Here is a 27,265-nt window from a genome sequence, read left to right as displayed (position 1 = left end):
AAAACAGCCAGTTTAGTCACAATTCCTTATAGAACGAAACATGATCGAAACAGCAATATTTTCAACCATTAATGAAACATCACTGCCTCTTTGATTGCCTTTAAATTTATTGGTTTGCTCCAGAATCTAGCCTTGAAACACTTCGCATCACAGACAAAAAGAACATAATAGAAAATAGTGAATGTAAAAATTTCACCAACCTATTTGATCGTCTCGCAACCCACTCAAGACTGAGGCTAGCCTCTCCTCTCCATTGGCATCAGCTAGTAATTCTAAAAAGCAATGACGTCATTTGAAGCATTCCCTAAAGGTAGTAGAGATTGGCAATTGGGACCATAAAATGGCATCTTATGTAGAGAACCCCTGACCCCTTAATTTTTGATTAGTAGACCCCACTCATCGATGCTTTTTATTAGAGGAGATACACAAGTGTCGGGATAAAGAAACAAAGGTCTTCAAAGCACGTGCAACTAAAAACACCCATATTTCAGATGGGTATATTTGACATGTTTGTTCTTTGTCAAGCAATATAAAATATCAAAAAATTTTCTGCTCGAATACCAACTGATTTTAAAGTATTTACCTTTTAAAATTGACAACACTGTAAACGGTCTTTCAAGTGACAGCGCAAGGCCGATGGCTTTCGTAAATTTCTTTTTGCCAAGCAAATTTGATAATTCTTGGTCCCTTAAAGATAAAATGAATTACAAATATCAATCTTATTCAACCCTACACCTTAAATTTAATTTGATGGACTCAAATTACCAAGAAACTTCAAACTCTGGGCAGAGAATGGACAAGGAGAGTTCATTTTTCTCTGACATAGAGTCATTTTCTCCTTCGTTATTACCTAATTGTACGAGAAATGGAGAAAGTCATCACTTATCAAAAGAGTGGAACATATTCTAAAAACAATTAAACAACAGTGAAAAGATTCCTATTGTGAAATTAAACCCCAAATTCTAAAAGACCAATAAACAAAACCAAATGTTTATAAAACCAAATGTTAAAGATATCAACACTCAAATGTGAATAATACTGCTCCCATTTGCTAAAACAACAACCCCACGTGAAATTTCTACAATATTCTTCGTAAAACTAACTAATAAAATTATTTAAAACTCAGTTATTTGATACTTAGTCCTTACCAATACTTGATACTTAATGAAAAAAATACCATAAAACAAAAAAATGTAAGAAGTTAACAGCTCGGTGGCTTTTTATTCGTGAATCACCACGATATACTTGATATTTTTCAATACAATACTGTCAAAAAGTATCAAAGTCTGAAAAAGAGATCAGCTCAAACTCTCTACAACACTTTCAGTTGTTGTCACCCTCAATATTATCATACTCTAACAGAAACATCATAGGCCCACGAAGTTTTCTGTTTAAACTACTTCTAATAACTTCTATCTGTAACTGCTTACTTCAGAATCATATTCTCTTGCTTTGCATCTTCTTCTAATCTTTCTTCTTCCGTAACATCCTAACAGAAAATAATTGTAACTTTGATAACAACTAGAGTACCATAAGAAACAGCATCACAACACAAAGTACAGTGACATTGAAACTGAAACGAAGATCAATGGAAATGGAAAGGAAAGTAATGGTACGGCTTACTTTGAACATAATTCAAGGAAAGAAATGTATAAAGGCAACAAACATCACGGCTCTCTATATCATTTTCTGAAGTTTCAACTATGACACTGGCAACGATTTTATAACTTCTACTTTTTAAGATATTAATAAGGCATATGCTCATTTGTTGCTAGTACAGTGACATTTTCACTTACCTTCCAAATGTTCAACACAGAATCTCCTCCTCCTGTAACAAGAGTGTCTTCAGTCTTGTTCAAAGCCAACGACCAAACCTAAAACATAGTTTAAGGTTCATGGACCTTGAGTCAAAGGTATTTGGAACTTCAATAATCTACTTGCCTTTCATAGCAAGAACAATATTGCAAATAGATTTAAAAAATCAAAAGTGATGTTGACTTCGACGAGTTATACGTCAGAATCTTTACCGACTTGTTAGAACGAAATTGCAAAGCTACTTTCTAAAAAATATACTATTAACTAAAACAAAGAGATTGATGACTTGAAGAAATTAAAAGATTCTACATTACAAAGCCAAAGTAAACTTTAAAAAACAAACTTTATCTGCATGCCCATCCAGAGTATTTAGGCATTCGTTGGTTTTCACATTCCATATTTTGATTAGGCCGTCTGATCCACTAAAATGAAAAACAAGTTTTGCAAATTTAACGTAAATAAATCACGTTTGCTAACTGGGTTATGAGAAGGCTACTAGAGAAAGAAGTTATTGAAGTTCTATCCATTCACTAGACTTGCTTACGTGCATTAAAAGGTATAAGATAAAGTCGTCTCGGAAAGGTGAAGAAAAAGTTTGATCAATAAAATCAACTAAAATTGATTGATTGTCAGGAGGCAAACAATACCGGGATACTTTGCAATAATTGACATTCCAAAATTTTAGAAATCCGATTCTTAATTTTAAAAACAGGTATTCACAATCTTCCAGGGGATTCCATGTACGTTAGTGATTGACAGCAGCAAGGCAATAATTTGTGAATACCTTGATATTATCTGCATCCCACGTGTCATGAATTCAAGCCTCAGCACCGAATTGGTATGACCTTCCAGTGTCTAAAACGAACAAATGCTACTTAAATTCAAATATTTATTAACATTTGATTCCGTCGATTGTTTCTGGCAAGGAAAAATATGTCTCAAGGGCATATGGGTTTTAATGTTTAAATTTCTCATGTTTAAATTTAAATTTTTCATCTTGAATTCTAGTTTTGATGATTACCATATCGTCTATAATCTAGGCTTGGAAGAACCTAATCTAGGCTTGGGTGAACTTAATCTAGGCTTGGGTGAACTTAATCTAGGCGTGGGTGAACTTAATCTAGGCGTGGGTGAACTTTAGGACAACTACTCTGACTAAAGTATCTTATCAAGTCAAGCAAACATTAGCAATTTTCTCAATCCCACCTTCACACAAGTTAAATCTTTAATTGCCCATAGCTTAATTGTCGAGTCGGCTGATGCTGTTGCTAGGCATTTATCGACTGGAGAAAACGCTGCGCACCAAACTCCTCGTTTGTGACCTCGCAGCGTCCCGTACGTGCCTCCGTCTGATGCAAGCCATAACTAGAATCCAAAAGAAGCTGATGAATTATTTAAAAATTACCAAAAAGAATGTTTCAAATCAAAATGATCTTTAGTTATTAATGTTTTACCCAGCCAATCAAAGATAAAGCTTCCTCTTTGTCTCAAAAAAGTGTTTGATGGCCTACCTTTGCTGTTTTATCTTGAGACCCCGAAGCGATGAGTTTGTCATTTGGAGAAAACACAACAGAGTTGATGTCCTAAAAACATATTTTTGCATGAAGTTTATTTCAATAAAAGAAGTCATAATATAGAATAAACTACCTAAAAAAGATGCAATGAAACGTAAAAGATCTTTCTGTTCCAGTATCTCCAGAGGCCAATACATCTTAAACACTTTGTCTTATACATTTGAAATTCTATATTTTTAAGTAATCAAATGCTTTTACAGTGAATTTATTCCGTTTGATATGAGGAAGAATGGGTTAAGCGTATTTAAATAATTATATTCACACTGTAAAGCTCTGGGTCGATAAAAATTGGAACTTTTTAGAAGAAATTGGAACGATAAAAATTGGAACTGAAGAAGAATATCATGACAAACCTTATCATGGGCTTTCACAGTCCACACAGCTTGAATCTTTGATAAACCATTATCCTGTCAAATTTATTCATAGATATGATAAAGACCAATTCAATGAATGGATGAGGTTAGAACAAATATTTTCTTAATGGACGAGGCTCTACCCTCCATGAACATTTTTTAATTTTCTAAACTTTTTTGTTTTTTCAAAAAGTAAACATGGTTTACTTAGCCCACAGAAATGATTTCTTGCCTTCAAAGGAAAACAGGATTTAATGTGCTTTCTAAGTAATGTTTGGTTTGCATTGGATAACTCCATCTTAAGAGTATAAACCTATGGTATCACCTCGAATATTTGTGGGACTTTCCAGCACTTCAGAGTTAGATCTTGACTTCCGGTTACTAAATGATCTGTGCTTCTTCTGTTGAAACAAGTAGAAAATGTACCTTAACTTTAATGCAATTATAATCATTTTATAAAGTCTGTTTATTTCAAATATATTAAACATAAACAAAAGCGAGCAAGAGCAACACAAAAATGTGTTGAATGATTTTAAAGGTGCAACATCATTCAGAAATGCTTCCTGGTCTAGCAATGACCTATAGAGTTGGATTTGATCTAATGAAGTTGCATAAACTGGATAATATGCCGACAAAGTACCCCTGCTTGGCAAAAAACAAAATCCCAAATGGGAACTCCTTGCGAGTAACAGCAAAAGGGACTTCAAATGATACCCTAGGTTTGAGATGCAAACCGACTGAATGAACACTGATCTCTATAAACGATGAAATAATATTGACTAAAACACAAGCAGATAAGAGCAGCAAAACAAAGCTCGTACCTCATTCAGAGAGGTTTTGGGTTAGAAAAGAGGTCATGCATTTAATGTGAAAGCCTGTGTAAAGTTAGAGAGTAAAAAAACTTCAATGTTACTCTTTACATCACTGCTTAGTTTATATACTGTGAGCAACAGAAGGTAAAAAAATGATCAAGTCATGGAGAAAAGATCCAGACACTTCTTTCTATAAACTGTATTACTTACTTCGGCCAAGCAATAGTTCCAACTGCATGCGTATGGCCAACCCCTAAGGCCACGCATGAAAAGGTTTTGTCATCGCCCAGTCTCCAGATCCTTAGGCTGTTATCCTTTAATAAATAAGGCAAAATAAAATAGGAAAAAGACTTAATTATCAATGTGAGAACAAATTCAAGTTCAAGATAAAGCCATTGGAAGATCAGTAGATGATTTACTTAGGAAGCAAAAAGGCCCTCTCAAAATGAAGTACTACATATCAAGCTTATTTACTCCTCTGCTATTCTACATTTGAAAGAAGCCCTCATTTAATAGAGTAGACATTTTAGAAAAAAAGATAAAGCCTGGCCAATAATACGTGTTGAGCCTACCTTTGAACATGAAGCGATGTATTTTCCATCGAAACTTGCATCTAGTGCCATTATTGTATCTAGAACGGGAAATTATCATGTGCCACAATTAACAAGCTAACAAACTAAAGGAATTAAAAAAAACTAAATTATACGGTGTTGCAAATAAATTCTGCTATCATACACACAAAACATTGTACTTCGATTTTATTTCACTAAAATCATTAAATCACAGTTTTATCAAAAACAAACAAGGTACTTTCTAATGTTTTACCAAAGACTTGAAATCATTTTAAAAACTACAGTGTAAGTTCTGAGTTTTTCCACTGTCAAAAATCTCAATTTGAAACAAACCTGTGTGTCCATTCAATATTCTGCAATCCATGGTTTCTCTGTCAATAACTTTAACATCAGGGCTGTTTGATGCGATCGAGAGAAGGGAGTGGTCTTCCCCCACAAACTTTAAGTCCAGAACTTCGTCCAGGTGTCCGACAAACTATACACGAGAAAAATTCATCAACAAAATAAAAAGAGTCGATTATTGTCTAATTATATTATAAAAGCTAGGGTGTTCTCTTAAATAGGCAGAATGAGAGAAAAAAACAATAATAAAAGCTTGAATTATTATGTCAACGAAAATAGAGATGCAACTAAGGGACAAAATAGACGAAATAAGTTACCTGTTTTAAGATTTTCAGTGAGTTCAAGTCATAAAGGACAATATTTTGGTCATCGGAAACAGTAACGATGCAATTGAGAGCTTCATTGAGGACACACTGGATAACCGTTGATGGAGGAGCAGGGTTTTCACAATTACTGTCCACAGCTTTATTTGCAGATCTCTCTGGGGCAAAGATGCACTTGCCATCACGAACACTCCATGCCCGAATGATGCCTGAAAATTTGATGCAAACAGTCAACTTGTGTCATACTCTGAGAATTCAAGTCTGATAAGCGAGCATTATGTTTTGAGAAAAACTGAAATTTTTTTCTTCTCTTTACAATAAATTGGGTTAATGGAAAGTTTTACAGTGCACAGAAAACCAATCATATTTGTCGACATTGTTTCAGAAATTAATTATAGAGTGAATTTTTACATAACATTGTCCATAAATTGGACCAAATATATTCACCTTTTTCACCAGCAGTTATAAACTTAACATTTTGCTCCTCTTCTGCTGTCATGCACCATTCTAATTCCTTATCACGAGGCAGAACAATCACAGATTCCACTGCCTGTGGGAAAAAGAAAGCAAGTGATGATTTCAAAGTACCATTTCGAATTAACTTACTAAAGTTACTCCCCACCCCTGCAGCAATGTTGGTTTTCTGGAAACTACCCAAGTAACGGCAATCGAAATGAGTAGAAATAAGCGTATCAATATTGACTGTGGGGGGTGGGGAGCGTATTTGTTCAAGACAACAATTCGCCAGCCAGTCCAACAACTTTTGGCCAGGATTGTAGTTTAACAGAGCAACCTTTTCGAAAAATAACAGGTTCACTAGCTTAGATTAAGTTTAGTTAACTTTCAATATACTTCATCCAAAATCGTCCCAAATTCCCGTAACAAAAATATCAATTTGACGTAACAATCATCTGGAGGCGGCCACCGTCATGTATAAAAGGGCGCACCATGATTAGACAAATCGTGCTTCAGTTTTCACAACTGTGAGTATCGGTGCATTCCACTTGTGGATTTGCACTTGGTTTCGTGTTCTTGTGTTTCTTACGAGGAGACAGCACACGGCGAAATGGCGAGTTTCAGTTCGGACGGTAGCGTCCGTTGTTGGATATGCATGAGGAACGGCGAGAATCGGTTTTTCAACGGTCATGCCGCACGGAAAGTTCACGAGGAGACGGTGCACGCACCACGTTACTCCCAGGACAATAATGGAAATGCAGATGCAAGTTATCGTTGGTATACCAAGGGATATGCATCTCATACCACAAATATTAACGGTAAGTACGTCTTTCGTTATATACATCAATCTACCTTGCAAAATTTGTCTCACGAAAGTTAATCGAGAATCGAAATGAAAGCAGGTATGAAACCTTTGCATAGACACCACTGCATCGAAATTTCGAACGAATGATAAACATTGGTATTTCAATGTATAAACCTAACAATTTTCTATACTACTACATCTAAAAATTCTAAAGGCCTGTTTTTATGAGCAATAACGAACAATAACCAAATTCCCTTACCAATTATAGTAATAATGTAACGTTTTTTCTCAATTTAGGGTATCATTCAAGCAGCAGTGCAACGCCTACAAAGTTAGGCAAAGCATGTTTCAACCAACTTGAAACTCTCAGAAGGAAACTATATTTCCAAGAGGAGAGAACAGCGGATACCCCAGAAGGCCTTCATTTGGCTAAAATTGATCAATGGCTTGAAAACGGACCCGATGTTCGCCAGTACGAAATCAAGTCACTTAACACGAGGTAAATTCATTCATTTTAAACATCTTCTGGTCAGCTATGAACTCTTTTTTAGCATGTTATAATTTAATCAACTTTAACTTAATTAAACATCCTTTACACAGAGTCAAACAAGCTCAAGATGAGATCAATGCTAGAAAGGCGGTTATAAAGAAATTGCAAGCAGATCTCGATAATGCTCAAATGACCCTGACTGAGTCTCAGATCAAAGAAACACAACTGCAAGAGGAGCTTGAAGCAGCTAAAAGGCAACTAAAGAAAGCTACAAATGAGCTTCACCTTGCACTGGGTAAGCAGAATTACGCGTATTCGACAGTTTTAAGCAATCTAAAAGATATTCCAGAGATTGCAGCGACTAAACTTTGCTTCATAACAAAGGAAATGTCACCAAATCATTACTATCTTCAAAATTACATGAAGTGGTTTAATTTTGCAAAAATGAGTAGGAGCCTCGGAACAGGCGATGAGCAACCTTCAATTTCACGAAAACTATCGGTTTTTTTAAAGATTTTTCTTCAAAACTTGTCAATTTTTCTGAAAAAAGACTAGTTTCACACGTGTATCTTTCGTGAATTAACGTGCCTCAACGATCTAATTTCAAAGGAGAGGAAGATTTCAAAGAAAATTCTTGTTCTTGTCCAGTCGTCATAATATTTCTATTATTGATATTCCTATTACTTCACGTCAATGCCATTTTAGGGGTCATTGAACATGAAAGGGAACAACGTATACAAATGCAGCAATCGATGGAAAGTCTTCTGAAGTCGCAGAAATTGCAGATAATCAAACTGCGAGAGGAACTTGACAAAGAGAAGCTGGTGAGTGATAGCTACTCTATATTTTAAATACAAGATGAACATTGTATGAAATACTCAATATGAAGAAACACCTCCTATGTATAAATGAGTCACTTACAATAATTCACAGTATTCATATAAATATATCTTCCTTTTCCCTGTAAAAAGAACCTATATTCTAAAGACCAAACTTCCCTCGCATTCAGATGTCAAAACAAAGGGAAAATGAATACGAAGAGCTTATTATGGTCAAACGGAAAATGAAGCAATTGGAGCAAGAGTTAATGGTTGAAAAACGTTTGAAGCTCGAAGTCAAACAGAGTAAAGAAGAATTTCAGGCTGAGATTGACGAACTGCTCTTAGAAAATGAAGAAATTAAAAAGAAGTTGAGAAAATATCATCATGATCTTAAACGACTTCATGACGAAAACAGGTCTCTTGTCTCCGACTATAACTGCATGATGGACAGAGGTGAAGTCATAGAGGCAGAACAACAGCTTCATTTGATGCAAGAACTCATGGAGGAAAAATTTCAAGAGGTGAGAGCTGATTTTGTTAATGAAATTGGAAGATATCAATTCGAAGCTAAAAAATTCAAGCAAAAGTTTGAGCAAACTGCTGCAGAATTAGAAAAAGCTCAATCTGAATTGGAAGCAGTTGTTCTGTACAGACAGGATGATATTGACAGACTTTTAAAAGAAAAACAGGCCCTGAAAGTCGACCTTAAAGGGAAAAAGGCAAGACTGCAGTGCTTAGAAGCTTTGAATGGTGAGCTTAAAAGCCATCTTAAAGAAAAGGAAGGCCACCTAAGACACGTTCAAAGCTTTTCGAGCTACAAAGAAGGCAATGGGCAGCTAGATGCCTCTGAGACACTAATTTTAGAGAAATGCAGCGAGATCGAGCAACTGCATATAAAAGTAGAGGAACTACAAGACATAAGTCCTGACAAAGAAACATTAAAGCTTAAAGAAGAGTTGGATCAAGTGAAGAAAGATCAACTAGTCAAAAAAGGGGAGATTGAAGACCTTAATAAGAAAAATGAAGAGTTGAGACAACTTTTGAAAGAGCTTCAAGGAAAACTGCTCCATGAAGAATTGAGCCACGAGGAGAATGTGAAATCAACAAAAGAGCAAGAAAGAAAATTAGAAACAAGTCTTGCCGAATTTGAGCAGGAGAACATTTCCTTGAAAAGAAAATTAACAGATGCAGAGGTTCAAGCACAGGCCTACTCTAAACAGCTCTTAGATATGGAAGAAAAACATAGAGAACTCACAGAGAAAGTTGACAACAGCATAGAGCGGGAGAAGTTTCAATCAGTCATGGATCAACTCGATAATCAAAGCTCTAAAATCGAAGGTTTGTTGAAGGAGAAAGAAAATCTTGAAACATCATTTAAGGAAGAGCAAGAAGATCTCAATGAAAAGTTAGACAAAGTTCTTGATGCCAATATTGATCTGGAGAAAAGCTGCATCGACCTAGAGAGTATTTTGGAACAGAAAGAAGCAACAATCAAAACATTAGAGAAATCTTTGAAGGAAATACAGGAAAATACCAAGGTAACAACAGCACCTTTGGCTGAAGAGAACAAAATGCTTAAGGATGACCTTGCAAAATCACTTGATGAAGTTGCTGCACTTAGGGCTCAGATTATCAAGTTGGAGAAAGATCTCGAAGCAAAGAAACAAGAAGCAACAGAGCGTTCGAAAGATATCAAGGAAAAGATTCAGACCTTTGAAAAAGAGAAGGTGTCTGCCAAAGGCCAAGTATCAGATCTAATGAAGAAGATCGAACAAATACAGGCAGATATTCACATCAAGGAACAAAATCATCAAATAGAAAGTCAAAAATTAAATGAGCAGCTTCAACAAGCAAGGTCACAAGAAAAGAAGCTTGTGGAGGACAACATGAATCTTAAGGAAAAGCTTGATATGGAAACTGAGATTGTTAAGGATCTGGATAAAACAATCCAAAAGCTACAAGAAGAAAACAGAGAGCAAGATGCTTCCAAATCTTCGATAGCGAAAATAAATGGTCGCGTTACTGAGTTAGAAAGCAGCTGCTCAAATTTAAAAGCAGAGTTGAAATCAAAAAAAGAAGAAATTAGACAGTCTTATGCAAAGCAAGCTGACCTGTTTAAGAAGATCAAAGACAGAGAAAATATGTGTGACATGCTTGAGAAAAAGCTTTCTGCAACAGAAGAGCAAGCAAAACAAGAAAAAATGCATTGGCAAAACAACTCTAAGAAAGATTTGGAGCAAGCTAAATCAACAATTGATGAGCTGACAAAAAGCAAAGAAGAACTGCTTACTGAAAACATGAAACTGAAAGAACAAGTCGCTAGTTGCGAGCAAAAACAGAAGCATCGCACAACTGTTGCTGGAAAGGAAAAAGAGCTATCTGAAAAACTTCGAGAGCTGTCTATGAAACTTGAAGAGATGAAGGAAAGAGAAAAGCTAATCCAGAAGCATAATTATGAGATTAAGAAGACACTTGATGCAAAAGATCTTCAGCAACAGAAACTGGAAGAAGAAGTTAAAGTCCTCAACTTAAAGCTGGAAGCTAAGGAAGGTGAGGACAATGAGGCCATATCTAGCATGGATGCTTTGAAGAAAGAAGCTGAGGACTGGCAAAGAAAATTTGATGATCTTGCCTCTACCTTGTCCGATACTGAAGCTAACATAGAGATGATTGCTAAAAGGTCATCAGCAAAAGAGAAAGATTTGGAGGCACAGAAGCAACACATAAAGGAAGAACTTGAAACTGCCAAATTTAAGCTGAAAGAAAAAGAGGCAGAACTGCTTTTGATGCAGAAAAGAAGTGAAAACAACGAATTGTTGTCTAAAATGGTTGATGAAAGGACAGAAGAATTAAAAGCAAAAAATCAAAGTATCCAGCAGCTTGACAAGGAGAACAAAAAATTAGTCGATGAAACGAAAAAGTTGGAACGAATAGTTACTGAATTAAAGAGGAAGACAAAAGAGCTTGAAACAGACAACAATGAGTTGAAACAAGGAAAGGGAGTCTTGGAAAAGCAGCTGGAGAAGCAGAAGACAACATCTCGGATTCTCAAGAACACAGAGAACGATTTAGAGAAAGCATATGATGAGATTCACGAGCTGAAATCCGAGAAAAAAGAATTGCTTTTAAAATGCGAGCAGCTTCAAACAACACTCAGTCAAATGGAGAATCGCCAGACAGTTGAAACTGAAAAGTAAGTTAAACATAGAGCTTTAAATATGTTTATAAGAGTATTATGTAGACATGCTTTATCTTCATGAACTTTTTCCACGTCTTTGTCCACGAAATGTTTCATTTATTCTTTTTAAATATTCCGTAAAAGTTAATTAAAGCCACGAGAAGGGGACCTATCTAAATATTTAGGCTGCTTAAATGTTTAGGCAGGGAAGTATGCTTAAAAAAGAGGTGTCTGAAAAATATTTTTGAAAAAGATTAATATTGACGCCATTTATATTCCAATTTATAGATAATAGAGAATGTTGCAACCAAGATTTAGTCAATGAAAATGTCTTTATCTTCTTCAGAATCATTAAGGTCATTTAATGATTCGGAAGAAAAAATGGAGCTTATTTCAAATTTTCACAATGGGAGAGTGGCTTAACTGAATTTTGCAGTATTTAAAAATTTTTGCAGAATTTTACTTTTTCCAATTCTAATTTCAAATTTCTAATTTTTCAATATCTAGGACATTACAGTTTTAACTACGCCCATCCCTATATACCATCATTCGTATCTGTACATATTAATCCATGTTGTCAAATGTCACTTTATCTTATGCAAAAAAAAACGAGTAAATCTACTTGTTTGATAAACGTTTATAATTTTTACCTTTAGCACTAAAGAGAATTTGGCCATTAAAGAGAGCTCTTCCAGTAGTTACGAATCTGACTTTGTAGAAGATAGCCAATCTTCGGAAGAAAGCAACAATGATGAAAGAACAAAATCAGTAAAAGATTGCGCCTCTGATAAAGAAAAGTCAGCAGAAAAATCGAGTGAAAAGGAAGATGTGACTTTTGGCGACGATGACGCCTTTTTGGACATATCAGAAGAAATTATGGAGTTTGAGGGTGAATATAATGTCACTGAAGACATTACAGTAGAAGAAGATTATCTTGCCAACCATCTCGATGAATATGATTTTGTTGAGGCTATAGAGCCACTGGAGGAAGATGAAAAGCAAGAGAAGAAACTTGGAGACACCCCCGTCAAGGACTGTACTCCAGCTGAAAAGAACACCAATGAAGTTAATTCTCACAAAAACCACGCTGCAGAAAGAGGACATGGGAGAAAAGAAGAGCAAAAAGAAGGTCAGGATAATGATATTTCTGATGTTTTAAAAAGTATGAAAACTGGAAATAGAGATGGAATACTTGTGGTAGTTGTCAAATTGTCTGTATATTTTTGTATTGTTATTAATTTTATTGACAGCTATAGTTGAACAGAGAACAATTTTAGGATGTATTTGCTTGTCAAAAAATATGCATCACCATTATCATTCCGACACTAAAACGATAATAAAGAAGTTTAGAAGCATTTTAACAATTAGTTTCAGCAAAAACATGTTCACGTTTGCTGAATTAAGAACTGGCAAAGAGTTGTTCTAGTGGATTTGAATGATCTTTTTTACCATTTCCTTGTGACAGAAGTTAGTTCAAACAAGTTTGGAATTGATGAAGAAGAAGATGACATGCTTAGCTCGTTCGTGGCAAAACAAAAGACAAAAAAGACAAAATCATCTTCAAAGATCACAAAAATCCCATCGAAACAAAAACAGATGGCTAAAGATTTGGGTTTTGACGACGATGTTGAAATCGACGATCTCATATCAGATATCGAAATGAGTGACGAGAGCCAAAGCAAAGGTGACAAAAAAACCAAAAAGGCCATTGGGAGTTCCAGTTCATTAGACGCATCAAGCCCCTCAGATTCAGGCAGCGACTCAGACACTGGCATCAAACCACAGCAAAGTGGACTTTTGTTTAGTCCATCTCTTACGTCACCAAAACCACTAGGAAGAAACATGCTGTTGCCTGCACTTAGGGCAAAACCAAGATCGTTGCCCTCTTTACACAATTTGAAGAAACCAAAATTTTAATATACTTAACTTTCCAATTATTTGATGTGTCGAACTTTTAATATCTCAATAAGTTTTTTGTAGCTGGCATTTTTAAACATTTGTATATTGAATTGAGTTTGTGTATCAAAGATTTTTCAGTCAAAAAACATGACTCGTTCTTGCTTAAGTCTTGGCTTCTTTACTTATTGAAAACAATTTTTCTTGTTTGGCAAATCAAAAAAAACATATCAGGTCAAAGTTCGGGCCTCGAACCTCCAACAGGGATTTGAAGAAGGAATAGAGGAGCAATAAACGAAACATTTAACAAAATATTTACTTCAATTCAGAACTAAAAATCTCGTATAATTTAAGGGCTGTTCAATTACGTTGTTACCATTCGTTAAAAGAAACAAGCCTTACCTCATAGACTGGTATAGTTTTTAATGATTTCCTTGTGGCAAGATCCCACAATATTACAACTTTGTCACGTCCAGCACTGTAGTAAACAAAATTGTACGGTAAATGCTTCAAAGTATAGATTCAACACAGAATACTAAGTCATAAAGCTGTTAGGACCATTGAATAGTTAACAATTAGTTTTGAAATTTGTTATTTTTGTGATCCAACAGTATAGATTCTTCATATTATTTTCAAATGTTGTCCAATGATATTATCTTTATTACTCTTCTACTCCTAGATCCCTAGCTCCATTTAAAAATCATTATCTAAAAGAGCTTTTTCACTAATCGATTATGCTAGGTACTAGGTCTCTGCATTGCAGATCCGATTTAAAGATACCAGGCAAACTTCATGACATGACATTTTAAAACATTACCTGATCATTTTCTCGTTGTCTTCGAAGAATGATAGATAAGTCACATTACTGTAGTGGCCTTTTGGCGTCTAAATCCATCTAGGAATTACAGAAAATGAAACAATAATACATTTACCTTGTAACTAATATAACTAATAGTTGAAGTGCGTGCACATATTCAAGTGATTTTCCATGTCTAGATTCTTGACTGCTTGTTATCTATAATAAACCCATTAGTAATATCAAAATTCCGCTGAAAAAATAAACAAAATGTAAAATTATCCAGTTATCTATGCGCAAATGACCGAGCTCCACCCTTCTCAGGAAACCGCTTCAGTTTTCAGTTTTCAAGCAGCATCAGTTTTCTGGATGCCAGCTAGGTTTTGAGAAAACAGTTTCACTTTTCCAAATCACAAACGGATAAAAACTAAAGAACAAAGAGTTAGTTCTGCATCATTTTCGAAGATATGACTCTTTGTTTATTAGCTTTCAACACGAAATTTATTAGCTTTCAATTTATTTGATTCTTTACAGATGTAATTCTGTAATTCTGTAATTCGCCATCACAATGGAACAGACTTGGTAGGCATCGGGGTCATTCAAAAAGTAGATTCCAATTTTGGGAACATCTATCCCCCTTGTTAGCATTAGATCGTTTGCTGCTCCAGCACCTCTTCCTTTTATTACATCACCTAGTTATCAAACAAGGGGCACGGAAATGGGAGAGGAGGCCAAACAACTGTCATTGCATACTGGGATCTGCCTCGTACAGCACCATTTGCATTTGTGAGAAAGAAAAATTTGACAGAATATTAATCTTTTTATTGGCTAAGTTTGTAGCAATTGTTTGATATACCTGATCAGTATGATTCAATAGATTGAATCTTCTTCTAAGAATCGATTCTATAAAGCGTTGCTTCTCCATTTATTTCTCGTTTTGATTGTTCCTTGAATGAATTGATGTCGAAACAGAAAAGTATAATATGCAGTACAAGTATTATCTCAGAAAACAAAAGTTTTCTTAATAGGGGGGGGGGGCTCAGGGGAGCAGAAGGGGAGCTGCGCCCCTTCCTCTTTTTTTGGGCAATTCTAAAATATCATAGCTAATTTCCACCAGGATCAAATCTTTGATTGTACCGATATCAATTTTTGAAATTTGGATTCATGTGTGACCTTAATAGTCCTCTAGATAACTGAAATGTTTTGCTGCCAAAGCTGGCAAAATATCGTTAATCTAAATTCTACATCTTTAGATTTTTCTACTCAAGTAACAGGTAGACAAGGTAGAGAAAGTGATATATAGAGGGCCATGAAAACGAAAACAACTGAAACGTTCATTTTGTATAGGATATAGGGAAGGCTCTATGCCCCCCACACTACTGGGCAAAATCCACTATACTCAGCATAAATTTACCTTCTCCTAGTAGTGCGAGAACACTACATAACATACTGCACACTGCAGTTTGCCCAATATAGCGATGTGATTAGCTAAAAACATTAAATAATTGCAGTGTGAAAAATGCGAATGTTGATACGCAACACATTTGTACTCTGTTGTCGGATCAAGAATGGACTGCGAGATTGTGTTTAGGATTGATCGACCGAGTCCCTTGACTTTGTCTCCTCCACAAAGCAAGTTGTCAAGTATGAGTGAGTAATGATTCCAAGCAAACAAAAAAAGGATTTTCCATAAGCAAACCTTTCTGATGTACAGCTGGATGCATTTTTGAAGTTAACTATCAGGCGTGCGAATGGTGTGATAGGCAGGTTTTCTTTTTGTAAACATTGGTATCACAAAAGTTAAAATATTTGCAAGATAATACCGTAATGCATAAAATAGATGTCTTTCTTTTAAAAGAATTCTACTCCTAAAAACCAACATCAGTATGAATACATCAAAGGGGTTTATCCTTTATCGTTTTTACTTTCTTTGCGGTGCCAGTTTTTAAATGTTTTCCTATTTCTGAAGTCCTTCTCTTCTTCCCTGGGCCAGGGGATTTTTCAATCAAACTTTCATTTCTAACTTTCATAGTTTTGTGGTTCTAAAACAAAAGGATCAAAGTTTGTAATACAAAGGAGTTTGAAAAGCAAGGTTAATTATTTCAAAAAATATTGGAGAATTATCAAGAGAAGGAATAACATATAGCAATTCATAGTCTTTCTAAAACATATTTTTTAAGAATATAAATATGTTATTTGAAGTAACAAAATATGCAGATGTAAATCGTTGCGTCACTTCCAGCTATAATTACCTCCTTGTTTTCTTCTTGACTTGTTTCTGCTTCTAAGGGAGAATCTCCTTCGCAGGGCTCACTTTTTTGGGTTTTAGATTCATGAATCGTCTCCTCCGTTCCATCTGCAGCCTCACTTTGGTGCTGATCCCATGTATCCATAGCGATGAGATCACTGAGATGTTCTGTTTGCTGGTTGGAAGCTTGGCCAACGGATTTATGGTTCTTGTTTTCAGCATTCATTTCTTCATCGATTTCCAACTGCTCAGATCTAGGAGAAGAGAAAGACAACTTGGCTCCTCGGAATAAGTGGGTAGTAATTAAACTGAAAATTCCTTGTTTTTCTGCAGAGGTGTGCACTAGACTGCGAAAACACCATTTCAACTTTTTGCGAAAGGTAGTTAAGGGTATGGTAACTAATGACGTCAAAAGAAATATATCCTGTTCACTCACGCTTTAGTGTCGACATCCTTGACAGAAAGTCGCATGGATTCCCATGTGTATTCGAGAAATGCCGATTGCTGCAGAAACAGACGGAAGAGTAATGCAAATGCTCTTTGACATGAATTTAATTGGAATTTTATGAAGCAATTTCAGTTTTTTTTATTTATGTTATCAGACTTAAGTGAATCATTGATTTTAAATTTCAGTTTTCTATTCAGTTTATATTTAGTAAAGAAATATGCAGGGGTCAATAAATTTTGAGAAAGTCTGTTTTTGTTTTATAGTACAAAATTGATTGTAGATATGTCTCAATAAGGGTATTGTATTAGCGGGAGAATGATGCAGAATTTATTTAAAATGTGAGAAGGTACAATCTTTTAATGTTTAAGTTATATTTTTATGTTTAATGTGCATAATTAATCTTAGGCCATCAGCAAATATTATTGAAACGATATACAGACTGTTTGAAAGACTGAAAATATCATACTACTTTTCACAACATTAATATTATAGACACAAAAATGCGTATCTTACCTGTAAAAGGCGATTCAGCCGATTGAAATGCCGTTCTAAAATTAAAAGTCACAAATTAGAAAAAATGAAATACAATCAAAAGGAAGAAATAGAAGTTCTTAATAAAACAAACAAAGAAAACCAGCATAGTATATCTGGTTTCTTCAACTACGAAAACTGTTATACCCGTGTATGGAAGAATTGCTTCGATGTTGTCCTTCATATCTGGCAGCTCAGTCAGTTCATCGGGTGATTTAAACTTCAGGATAATTGACAGTGCTGCAAGGAGAATAAAACCAAGTTGGTATCAACTATTGATCGGCCACGTGATGTTTCGAAGAAGTAAGGAGAAAATAGTCAGCACAGGGAAACAAACACGTGAAGAAGAAAGTGACCACATAATTTAAAGGGAAACGATGACGTCACAAAATACATTTTGCCTGAAGTGATTAATGAAAACCAAGACCAAATAAAGGCAGTTTGCTAAGGAATTACCAAATACTCTTGTTGCTATATTCCCGTATATTCGATAGAGATCCAACTTTGTTATCACATCGCCATTTTTCTTTATTAGCATATAAGGTCCTTTTGGGTAATAAAGTTTAAATCAAAAAATCTAAAAAAAAATTCGATGAGATTAAAAATGAAAATTACCTGTCTGTGTAGCGTGGCAGTTTTTGGCATTTGTGTTCCAGTCTCGCATATACTTGAGAATCAAATCTTTAAAATTGAAAAGCGATATAGGTAAATATTTTAAACAAAAGCATTCAAAGAAGAAAATATAAGAAAATACAGAAAACGTCTTTCAATTAGAATTCTGAGAGAATTCGGTGACACAAGTGCTGATTAGACAATCGCCAAATTTCATCCAATCCCTCTTTGGGGAGCATGAATTCAAATTTTGTTTTGTTTGCATTAATGACTTTTTTACCAAGAATAACAAGACTTTGAAAACAGCCAGTTTAGTCACAAAAGTTCACTCAAATGTTCGAAACTACCTCTTTGATTGCCTTTAATTCTTTACTGGTTTGCTCCAGAATCTAGAATCTGAAACACTTCGCATTACAGACAAAGAGAACAAAATTGAAAAAGTCAATGTAAATTTCACCAACCTATTTGATCGTCTCGCAGCCCACTCAAGACTGAGGCTAGCCTCTCCTCTCCATTGGCGTCAGCTAATAATTCTAAAAAGCAATGAACAACAAAGTGACTTCATTTGAAGCATTCCTTAAAGGTAGTGGAGATTGGCAAATTGGCACTATAAAATGGCATTTTATGTAGAGAACCCCTCACCCCTTAATTTTCAATTAGTAGACCCCACTCAGCGATGCTTTTCATTAGAGGAGATACACAAGTGTCAAGCAATATAAAATGTCAAGAAATTTTCTGTTCTAATACCAACTGATTTTAAAGTGCTTACCTTTCAAAATTGACAACACTGTAAACGGTCTTTCAAGTGATAGCGCAAGGCCGATGGCTTTCGTAAATTTCTTCTTGCCAAGCAAATTTGATAATTCTTGGTCCCTTGAAGTTAAAATGAATTACAAATATCAATCTTATTCAACCCTACACCTTAAATTTAATTTGATGGACTCAAATTACCAAGAAACTTCAAACTCTGGGCAGAGAATAGACAAGGAAAGTTCATTTTTCTCCGCCATAAATTCATTTTCTCCTTTCTTACTACCTAATTGTACGAGAAATGGAGAAAGCCATCACTTATCAAAAGAGTGGAACATATCCTAAAAACAATCAAACAACAGTGACAAGATTCCTATCGTAAAATTAAATCCCAAATTCTAAAAGAGCAATAAACAACCAAATGTTTACAAAACCAAATGTTAAAAATATCAACACCAAAATGTGAATAACACTGCTCCCATTTGCTAAAACAATAACTTCAAGTGCCATTTCTACAATATTCTTTTTGTAAAACAAAGTAATATAATTATATAGATCTGAGTTCTTTAATACTTAGCCATTACCGATACTTAATACTTGATTAAAACAATAACTCTGATAAAAAATGAAAGAAGTTTAACATCCCGGTGGCTCATTATTCGTGTATCACCACGCAATACTTGAAATTTTTCAATACAATTCTGTCAAAAAGCCTATTTTGAAAGAGAGATCAGCTCAAACTTTCTATGCACAATCTTTCTAACAGTTGTCACCCGCAATATTTTCATACTCTAACAGAAACATCATAGGCCCACGAAGTTTTCTGTTTAAGCAACATCCAACTTCTATCTGTAACTGCTTACTTCAGAATCATATTCTCTTGCTTTGCCTCTTCTTCTAATCTTTCTTCCTCCGTAACATCCTAACAGAAAATAATTGAAAACCTGATAACAACTAGAGTACCATAAGAAACAGCATCACAACACAAAGTACAGTGACATTGAAACTGAAACGAAGATCAAAGAATGGAAAGTAATGGTACGGTTTACTTTGAAAGAAAGAAAGAAACATATAAAGACAACAAACATCACGGGCTCTTTATATCATTTTCTAAAGTTTTATCTATGACACTGTCAACGATTTTATAACTTCTACTTTTTAAGATATTAACAAGGAATATACTTATTTGTTGTTGGTGTAGTGACATTTTCACTTACCTTCCAAATGTTCAACACAGAATCTCCTCCTCCTGTAACAAGAGTGTCTTCAGTCTTGTTCAAAGCCAACGACCAAACCTAAAACATCGTTTATGGTTCAAGGAACTTGCGTCGAAGGTTTTTTAACTTCAATAATCTACTTGCCTTTCATAGGAAGAACAATATTACAAATAGATTTAAAAAATCAAAAGTGTTGTTTACTTCGACGAGTTATACGTCAGAATCTTTACAGACTTGTTCGAGCGAAATTGCAAAGCTACTTTCTAAAAAATATGGTATTAACTAAAACAAAGAGATTGAAAACTTGAAGAAATTAATAGATTCTACATTACAAAGCCAATAGACCAGGCGGAGAATAGGGGAATGGTCCCCCGAGGGCGAAATTTATGGGACCGAGTGCTTTTGGTCAATTCGAGGGTGCTGATTTCGAAAATCGATGTTATACGGGGAATTTGGGGGGCCATCAGCCTCTTTTTCGTGTTTTAAGTCTCGTTTTCGTGTATTTCATGGAAACGAGTAAGAATAAAGTTTAAAGTGGAAATAGGTGAATTATTAAAGTAGATTTGGTATCCTTGCTGGGCATTAACGTTAAACATTTGATTTTAGCTTGCCGGGGGGGGGGCAAGCAGCCTCGTTTTCACAATGCTAACACTTTGATGTCAAATTACGTGTAAAATGAAGTCTTAACATAGCAAGAAATAACAAACATTTTTCAACGTAATTCATCTACATCTACCAATTACTGTCTTTCTGCTATAAAGAAGATTCTGACATGGTGATAGGCCGGAGCGAGAGGTCATGAAAATGTTCACAAAAGAGAGACAATTGAGAACCGAGTGATTGGAACCCAGGCCAAGCCGAACCTTTAGTTTCTTCCAGGTTTCTGGGTACATCACTTTCAGAAATAAGTAAAAGTAAATTACCTTTACCAATGGAAGTTTTATTAGAAGTGTTGTCTATACCTTGTCAAAATATAACAAATACTGTAGAAGAAAAAGTCAGCAGTTGCTTGTTGACTATGGAGGCAAGGGGAAGAGATCGAATGAATGAATTTAAAGAAAGGTTAACCAAAAGTCCTGCAGATAAAGACTTCTTTGGTCCCATCAAGAGAGAGCCTCTGACAACCTTCAAGGACTCATCAGTTAAGACTAGGCTAAAGATTAAAGGAAAAGAAAAAGAGATCACATTTCAGAGAGACATTCTTGGCATTCTAGTTGCATACTCGAACAAGCACGAAGCAGGTGTGGATCTCGAGACCACCCTGACATTTCCGCTTGCACCAGTATCGATGCCTCTCAGCACAGCAGATGGTGCCATCAGAAAGACCGTTAAGAGCAAACTGTATGAAGCTGCAATGAGCGACTTATCCATCGTTAGTCCAGATGAACTACCACCTACGGAGATATTGAATACGCACTTCTTGGACCTTGCCGCAGCCATTCAAAGTTTGGTTGGCCCTACATCTACTATAAGACAAATGGCGACCAACATACTTGCTTCAATTCCAGCCCGGTACACACAAATTGTTATTGTCTGTGATACATATAAGGACAACAGCATTAAGGGTGGTGAAAGAGTTAAGAGGGGTGTCAGTGGGAGATACGTTTTGCAAGCCCTGACATGAAGGTACCATGTGACTTTAACAGCTTCCTCTGCAACGGCAAAAACAAAGGAATGTTGTTTGATCTTCTTTAGTTAGCAATAATTGAGGATCGTAGTCAACTATTTAGCCGGACAGTAATGATCTCCAACAAACCACGAAAGTTACAGAGGATACTGTTGAAGTTCTTGAACACTGGGCCAGTAACCTCGAAGAAGCAGACACAAAGTTGGTGGCACTGGTTAAAGCTTGGGACTTTCCGCTCGATCATGCAGCCATGATTCGATCTCCCTCTGGTGATATCGATATTCTAGCATTGTTCTTGTCACACGAATTCAGCGGAACGAAAATTCTAGTAGATAATGGTGTTGGAAAACAAGGAAAGATAATCGACATGACATGATCTGGCCTTGAGATGGAGAAAAAGAAAGCGCTACTTGGCCTAAACGCTTTTTCTGGCAAGATTATATTTCAAATTTTTTTAGAAAGGGAAAGCAAGCATTTTGGAGGGCAATGCCAAAAAAAGCTAAATTCATTAGCCTTTTTACTGAGTTGGGAAACTCCGCGCAAGTGCTCGACAATCTCTTCAATGGTTTGGAGAAGTTTGTGTGTGTATTGTATGGAAACCAAGGAATATCCTCAGTGAATCTGCTGCGACACAAGTTGTTTGTGCAGAAATTTGAAAGAGAAAGGAAGATCATGGATCTCAGTCCTACCGCCATGCAAAAAAAACCTGAGGATTCATATTCTCCGTGCAAACTTCGTCGCCATGATGTTCAGGCAAGCTGATGGTTTGATGCTTCAGTTGAGCTCTCCAGCAGATCATGGTTGGGATGAAAAAGGATCAGTTCGTTGGAGTGAAATTTGTTACCCGGAAGATATATCTGAGCTTCTGCTTAATCAAGCTGAAGTCAACGAAAAGCTTGAAACTGAGGATGTCGAGTGTAGTGACTCTGAAGACGACTTTGAGGACCTTTGAAACGATCTAGCTTATCTTTCAAACTTTGCTTAGATGATCCGCAATGATTTCCATTATTGTTATTTATTAATTAGTGATAAAACAGTGCTGCATTTCCCCTATGAAATTGTAAAAATCAGTCTGGCTAGAGAAATGTTTAGCAGAAATTGTAAAATAACGCTAGTGGATCGTGAAAACGAGGCTGTTTGCCCCCCTGAAAAGCCAAAATTGAATGGTTAACTTTAATTCTCAGCAAAGATACCAAATCTACTTTTTAGAATTCACCCATTTCCACTTTAAACTGTTTTCTCGCTTGTTTCCATGAAAGACACGAAAATGAGACTTAAAACACGCAAAAGAGGCTGGTGGCCCCCCAAATTCCCCGTATAACATCGATTTTCGAAATCAGCACCCTCGAATTAACCAAAAGCACTTGGTCCCATAAATTTCGCCCTCGGGGGACCATTCCCCTATTCTCCGCCTGGTCTACAAAGTAAACTTTGAAAAACACACTTTATCTGCATGCCCATCCAGAGTATTTAGGCATTCGTTGGTTTTCACATTCCATACTTTGATTAGGCCGTCCGATCCACTAAAATGAAAAACAAGTTTTGCAAATTTAACGTAAATAAATCACGTTTGCTAACTAGGTTATGAGAAGGCTACTAGAGAAAGAAGTTATTGAAGTTCTATCCATTCACTAGACTTGCTTTCGTGCATTAAAAGGTATAAGATAAAGTCGTCTCGGAAAGGTGAAGAAAAAGTTTGATCAACAAAATCAAGTAAAATTGATTGTCGGAAGGGAAACAATACCGGGATGCTTTGCAATAATTGTCATTCCAAAATGTTAGAAATCCGATTCTTTATTTAAAAAAGAAAAGCACAATCTTCCAGGGGATTCCATGTACGTTAGTGCTTCATGATTGAGAGCAGCAAGGCAATAATTTGTGAATACCTTGATATTATCTGCATCCCACGTGTCATGAATTCAAGCCTCAGCACCGAATTGGTATGACCTTCCAGTGTCTAAAACGAAAAATTGCTTTTTAAATTCCAATATCTATTAACATTTGATTCCGTCAATTGTTTCTGACAAGGAAAAATATGTCTTAAGGGTATATGGGTTTTAATATCTAAATTTTTTCGTCTTGAATTCTAATTTTGATTATTACCATATCGTCTATAATCTAGGCTTGGATAAACTGAATCTAGGCTTGGATGAACTTAATCTAGGCTTGGATGAACTTAATCTAGGCTTGGGTGAACTTTAGGGCAACTACTCTGACCAAAGTATCTAATCAAGTCAAGCAAACATTAGCAAATTTCTCAATCCCACCTTCACACAAGTCAAATCTTTAATTGCCCATAGCTTTATTGTCGAGTCAGCTGATGCTGTTGCTAGGCATTTATCGACTGGAGAAAACGCTGCGCACCAAACTCCTCGTTTGTGACCACGCAGCGTCCCGTACGTGCCTCCGTCGGATGCAAGCCATAACTAGAATCCAAAAGAAGCTGATGAATTATTTAAAAATTGCCAAAAAAATGTTTCAAATCAAAATGATATTTAGGTTTACTTTTAATTTTAGAAGCTTTGGCCTTCTTTTGATATTTTACCAAGCCAATCAAAGATAAAGCTTCCTCTTTGTCTCAAAAAAGGTTTGATGGCCTACATTTGCTGTTTTATCTTGAGACCCCGAAGCGATGAGTTTGTCATTTGGAGAAAACACAACAGAGTTGATGTCCTAAAAACATATTTTTGTATGAAGTTTATTTCAACAAAAGAAATCGCAATATAGAATAACCTTCCTGAAAAAAGTTGCAATTAAACGTAAAAGATCTTTCTGCCGCAGTATCTCCAGAGGCCATATACATTTGAAATTACATATCTTTTTAAGTATCAAATGCTTTTGCAGTAAATTTATTCCTTTTGATATGAGAAAAAATGGGTAAAGTGTATTTAAATAATCATATTCACACTTAAATGCTGTGGGTCGACAAAAATTGGACTTTTTTGCATTCGTGTTCTTTCGCAGCATGCGCTGTAAATTCTGAGAACAACTAAAGAAAAATATCGTGACAAACCTTATCATGGGCTTTCACAGTCCATACAGCTTGAATCTTTGATAAACCATTATCCTGTCAAATTTATTCATAGAAATGATAAAGACTAACTCAATGAATTGATGAGGTTAGAACAAATATTTTTTTAATGGACGAGGCTCTACCCTCCATGAAACATTTTTTACTTGCATCAATTTTTTGTTTTTTTCCAAAAGTAAACATGGTTTACTCAGCCCACAGAAAAGATTCAAAACAGGATTTAATGTGCTTTCTAAGTAATGTTTGGTTTGCATTGGATAACTCCATCTTAAGAGTATAAACCTATGGTATCACCTCGAATATTTGTGGGACTTTCCAGCACTTCAGAGTTAGATCTTGACTTCCAGTTACTAAATGATCTGTGCTTCTTCTGTTGAAACAAGTAGAAAACGTACCTTAACTTTAATATAATTACAATAATTATAAGATGTCTGCTTATTTCAAATATATTAAACAGAAACAACAGCGAGCAAGAGCAACAAAAAATGTGTTGAATGATTTTAAAGATGCAACATCATTCATAAATGCTTCCTATTCTAGCAATGACCTATAGAGTTTGATTTCATCTAATGAAGGTGCATAAAATGGGATAACTTGCCGACAAAGTACCCCTGCTTGGCAAACAACAAAATCCCAAATGGGAACTCCTTGCGAGTAACAGCAAAAGGGACTTCAAATGTTACCCTAGGTTTGAGATGCAAACAGACTGAATGAACACTGATCTCTATAAACGATGAAAGAATATTGACTAAAACACAAGCGAATAAGGACAGCAAAACAAAGCTCGTACCTCATTCAGAGAGGTTTTCCTTTAGTAAAGAGATAATGCATATCATGTAAAAGCCTGTGTAAAGTTTGATGGTAAAAAAACTTCAATGTTAACACTGCTTTCTTTATATACTGTGAGCAACAGAAGGTAAAGAAAAGATCAAGTCATGGAGAAAAGATCCAGACACTGCTTTCTATAAACTGCATCACTTACTTCGGCCAAGCAATAGTTCCAACTGCATGCGTATGGCCAACCCCTAAGGCCACGCATGAAAAGGTTTTGTCATCGCCCAGTCTCCAGATCCTTAGACTGTTATCCTTTAATAAATAAGGCAAAATAAAATAGGAGAAAAGATTTAATTATCAATGTGAGAACAAATTCAAGTTCAAGATAAAGCCATTGGAAGATCAGTAAATGATTTACTTAGGAAGCAAAAAGGCCCTCTCAAAATGAAGTACTACATATCAAGCTTATTTACTCCTCTGCTATTCTACATTTGAAAGAAGCCTTCATTTAATAGAGAAGACATTTTAGAAAAAAGATAAAGCCTGGCCAATAATACGTGTTGAGCCTACCTTTGAACACGAAGCGATGTATTTGCCATCGAAACTTGCATCTAGTGCCATTATTGTATCTAGAACGGGAAATGATCATGTGCCACAATTAACAAGCTAACAAACTAAAGTAATTAAAAAAAACTAAATTATACGGTGTTGCAAATAAATTCTGCTATCATACACACAAAACATTGTACTTCGATTTTATTTCACTAAAATCATTAAATCACAGTTTTATCAAAAACAAACAAGGTACTTTCTAATGTTTTACCAAAGACTTGAAATCATTTTAAAAACTACAGTGTAAGTTCTGAGTTTTTTCACTGTCAAAAATCTCAATTTAAAACAAACCTGTGTGTCCATTCAATATTCTGCAATCCATGGTTTCTCTGTCAATAACTTTAACATCAGGGCTGTTTGATGCGATCGAGAGAAGGGAATGATCTTCCCCCACAAACTTTAAGTCCAGAACTTCGTCCAGATGTCCGACGAACTATACACGAGAAAAATACATCAACAAAATAAAAAGAGTCGATTACGGTCTAATTATATTATAAAGCTAGGGTATTTTTTAAAAGAACAGAATGAGAGAAAAAAACAATAATAAACGCTTGAATTATTATGTCAACGAAAGTAGAGATGCAACTAATGGACAAAAACGACGAAATAAGTTACCTGTTTTAAGATTTTCAGTGAATTCAAGTCATAAAGGACAATATTTTGGTCATCGGAAACAGTAACGATGCAATTAAGAGCTTCATTGAGGACACACTGGATAACCGTTGATGAAGGAGCAGGGTTTTCACAATTACTGTCCACAGCTTTATTTGCAGATCTTTCTGGGGCAAAGATGCACTTGCCATCACGAACACTCCATGCCCGAATGATGCCTGAAAATTTGATGCAAACAGTCAACTTGTGTCATACTCTGAAAATTTCGAGTCTGATAAGCGAGCATTATATATTGAGAAAAACTGACATCTTTTCTTGTGTTTACAATAAATTGGGTCAATGGAAAGTTTAACAGTGCACAGAAAACCAATGATATGTGTCGACGATATTGCAGAGATTAATTATAGAGTGAATTTTTACACAACATTGTCCACAAATTGGACCAAAGATATTCACCTTTTTCACCAGCAGTTATAAACTTAACATTTTGCTCCTCTTCTGCAGTCATGCACCATTCTAATTCCTTATCACGAGGCAGAACAATCACAGATTCCACTGCCTGTGGAAAAA

At 35.5% G+C, this 27,265-nt stretch overlaps 5 protein-coding genes across 7 annotated transcripts in view; 2 read left to right on the top strand and 3 right to left on the bottom strand.

Annotated features, from left to right (window-relative positions):
* The window catches only part of LOC135689429 (transducin beta-like protein 3), a 107,423-nt gene that overhangs the window by 2,405 nt on the left and 77,753 nt on the right, over window positions 1-27,265 (bottom strand). The window lies entirely within an intron of this gene.
* LOC148960195 (transducin beta-like protein 3) lies at window positions 193-14,998 on the bottom strand. The gene is made up of 15 exons (XM_089108576.1): window positions 14,255-14,998; window positions 13,840-13,915; window positions 6,239-6,341; window positions 5,786-6,000; window positions 5,460-5,601; window positions 5,127-5,185; window positions 3,743-3,796; window positions 3,327-3,398; window positions 3,022-3,180; window positions 2,600-2,670; window positions 2,159-2,237; window positions 1,797-1,874; window positions 1,431-1,489; window positions 584-687; window positions 193-272 (listed from the first exon to the last, which is right to left on the bottom strand). Exons 1-15 carry the CDS (start codon window positions 14,260-14,262, stop codon window positions 193-195), a joined length of 1,359 nt encoding a protein of 452 aa, XP_088964702.1. The 5' UTR covers window positions 14,263-14,998.
* LOC135689434 (uncharacterized) lies at window positions 6,858-11,863 on the top strand. The gene is made up of 5 exons (XM_089108578.1): window positions 6,858-7,065; window positions 7,350-7,551; window positions 7,653-7,837; window positions 8,248-8,366; window positions 8,552-11,863. Exons 1-5 carry the CDS (start codon window positions 6,858-6,860, stop codon window positions 11,558-11,560), a joined length of 3,723 nt encoding a protein of 1,240 aa, XP_088964704.1. The 3' UTR covers window positions 11,561-11,863.
* Window positions 11,869-14,068, top strand: LOC135689859 (uncharacterized). The gene is made up of 3 exons (XM_089108577.1): window positions 11,869-11,897; window positions 12,198-12,670; window positions 13,007-14,068. The coding sequence occupies exons 1-3, from the start codon at window positions 11,869-11,871 to the stop codon at window positions 13,456-13,458; spliced, it is 954 nt and encodes a 317-aa protein (XP_088964703.1). The 3' UTR covers window positions 13,459-14,068.
* LOC135694252 (transducin beta-like protein 3) overlaps window positions 14,430-27,265 on the bottom strand; it is a 26,514-nt gene continuing 13,678 nt past the window's right edge. The window contains exons 6-26 of the mRNA XM_089108575.1: window positions 27,152-27,254; window positions 26,699-26,913; window positions 26,375-26,516; window positions 26,042-26,100; window positions 25,680-25,783; window positions 24,992-25,067; window positions 24,680-24,733; window positions 24,268-24,339; window positions 23,934-24,092; window positions 23,553-23,623; window positions 23,111-23,189; window positions 20,040-20,117; window positions 19,686-19,744; window positions 18,842-18,945; window positions 18,534-18,605; window positions 18,076-18,141; window positions 17,608-17,700; window positions 17,443-17,477; window positions 16,918-16,985; window positions 16,486-16,735; window positions 14,430-14,486 (exon numbers count right to left, since the gene is read on the bottom strand). Of these exons, the coding sequence (XP_088964701.1) occupies window positions 14,430-14,486; window positions 16,486-16,735; window positions 16,918-16,985; window positions 17,443-17,477; window positions 17,608-17,700; window positions 18,076-18,141; window positions 18,534-18,605; window positions 18,842-18,945; window positions 19,686-19,744; window positions 20,040-20,117; window positions 23,111-23,189; window positions 23,553-23,623; window positions 23,934-24,092; window positions 24,268-24,339; window positions 24,680-24,733; window positions 24,992-25,067; window positions 25,680-25,783; window positions 26,042-26,100; window positions 26,375-26,516; window positions 26,699-26,913; window positions 27,152-27,254 (2,016 nt within the window). The remainder of the gene's footprint in view (window positions 14,487-16,485; window positions 16,736-16,917; window positions 16,986-17,442; window positions 17,478-17,607; window positions 17,701-18,075; window positions 18,142-18,533; window positions 18,606-18,841; window positions 18,946-19,685; window positions 19,745-20,039; window positions 20,118-23,110; window positions 23,190-23,552; window positions 23,624-23,933; window positions 24,093-24,267; window positions 24,340-24,679; window positions 24,734-24,991; window positions 25,068-25,679; window positions 25,784-26,041; window positions 26,101-26,374; window positions 26,517-26,698; window positions 26,914-27,151; window positions 27,255-27,265) is intronic.

Source organism: Rhopilema esculentum, chromosome 5, assembly GCF_057945365.1.
Source record: "Rhopilema esculentum isolate cy_ngs chromosome 5, ASM5794536v1, whole genome shotgun sequence".
Taxonomy (NCBI): domain Eukaryota; kingdom Metazoa; phylum Cnidaria; class Scyphozoa; order Rhizostomeae; family Rhizostomatidae; genus Rhopilema; species Rhopilema esculentum.
This window is presented reverse-complemented; position numbering and strand designations above follow the sequence as displayed.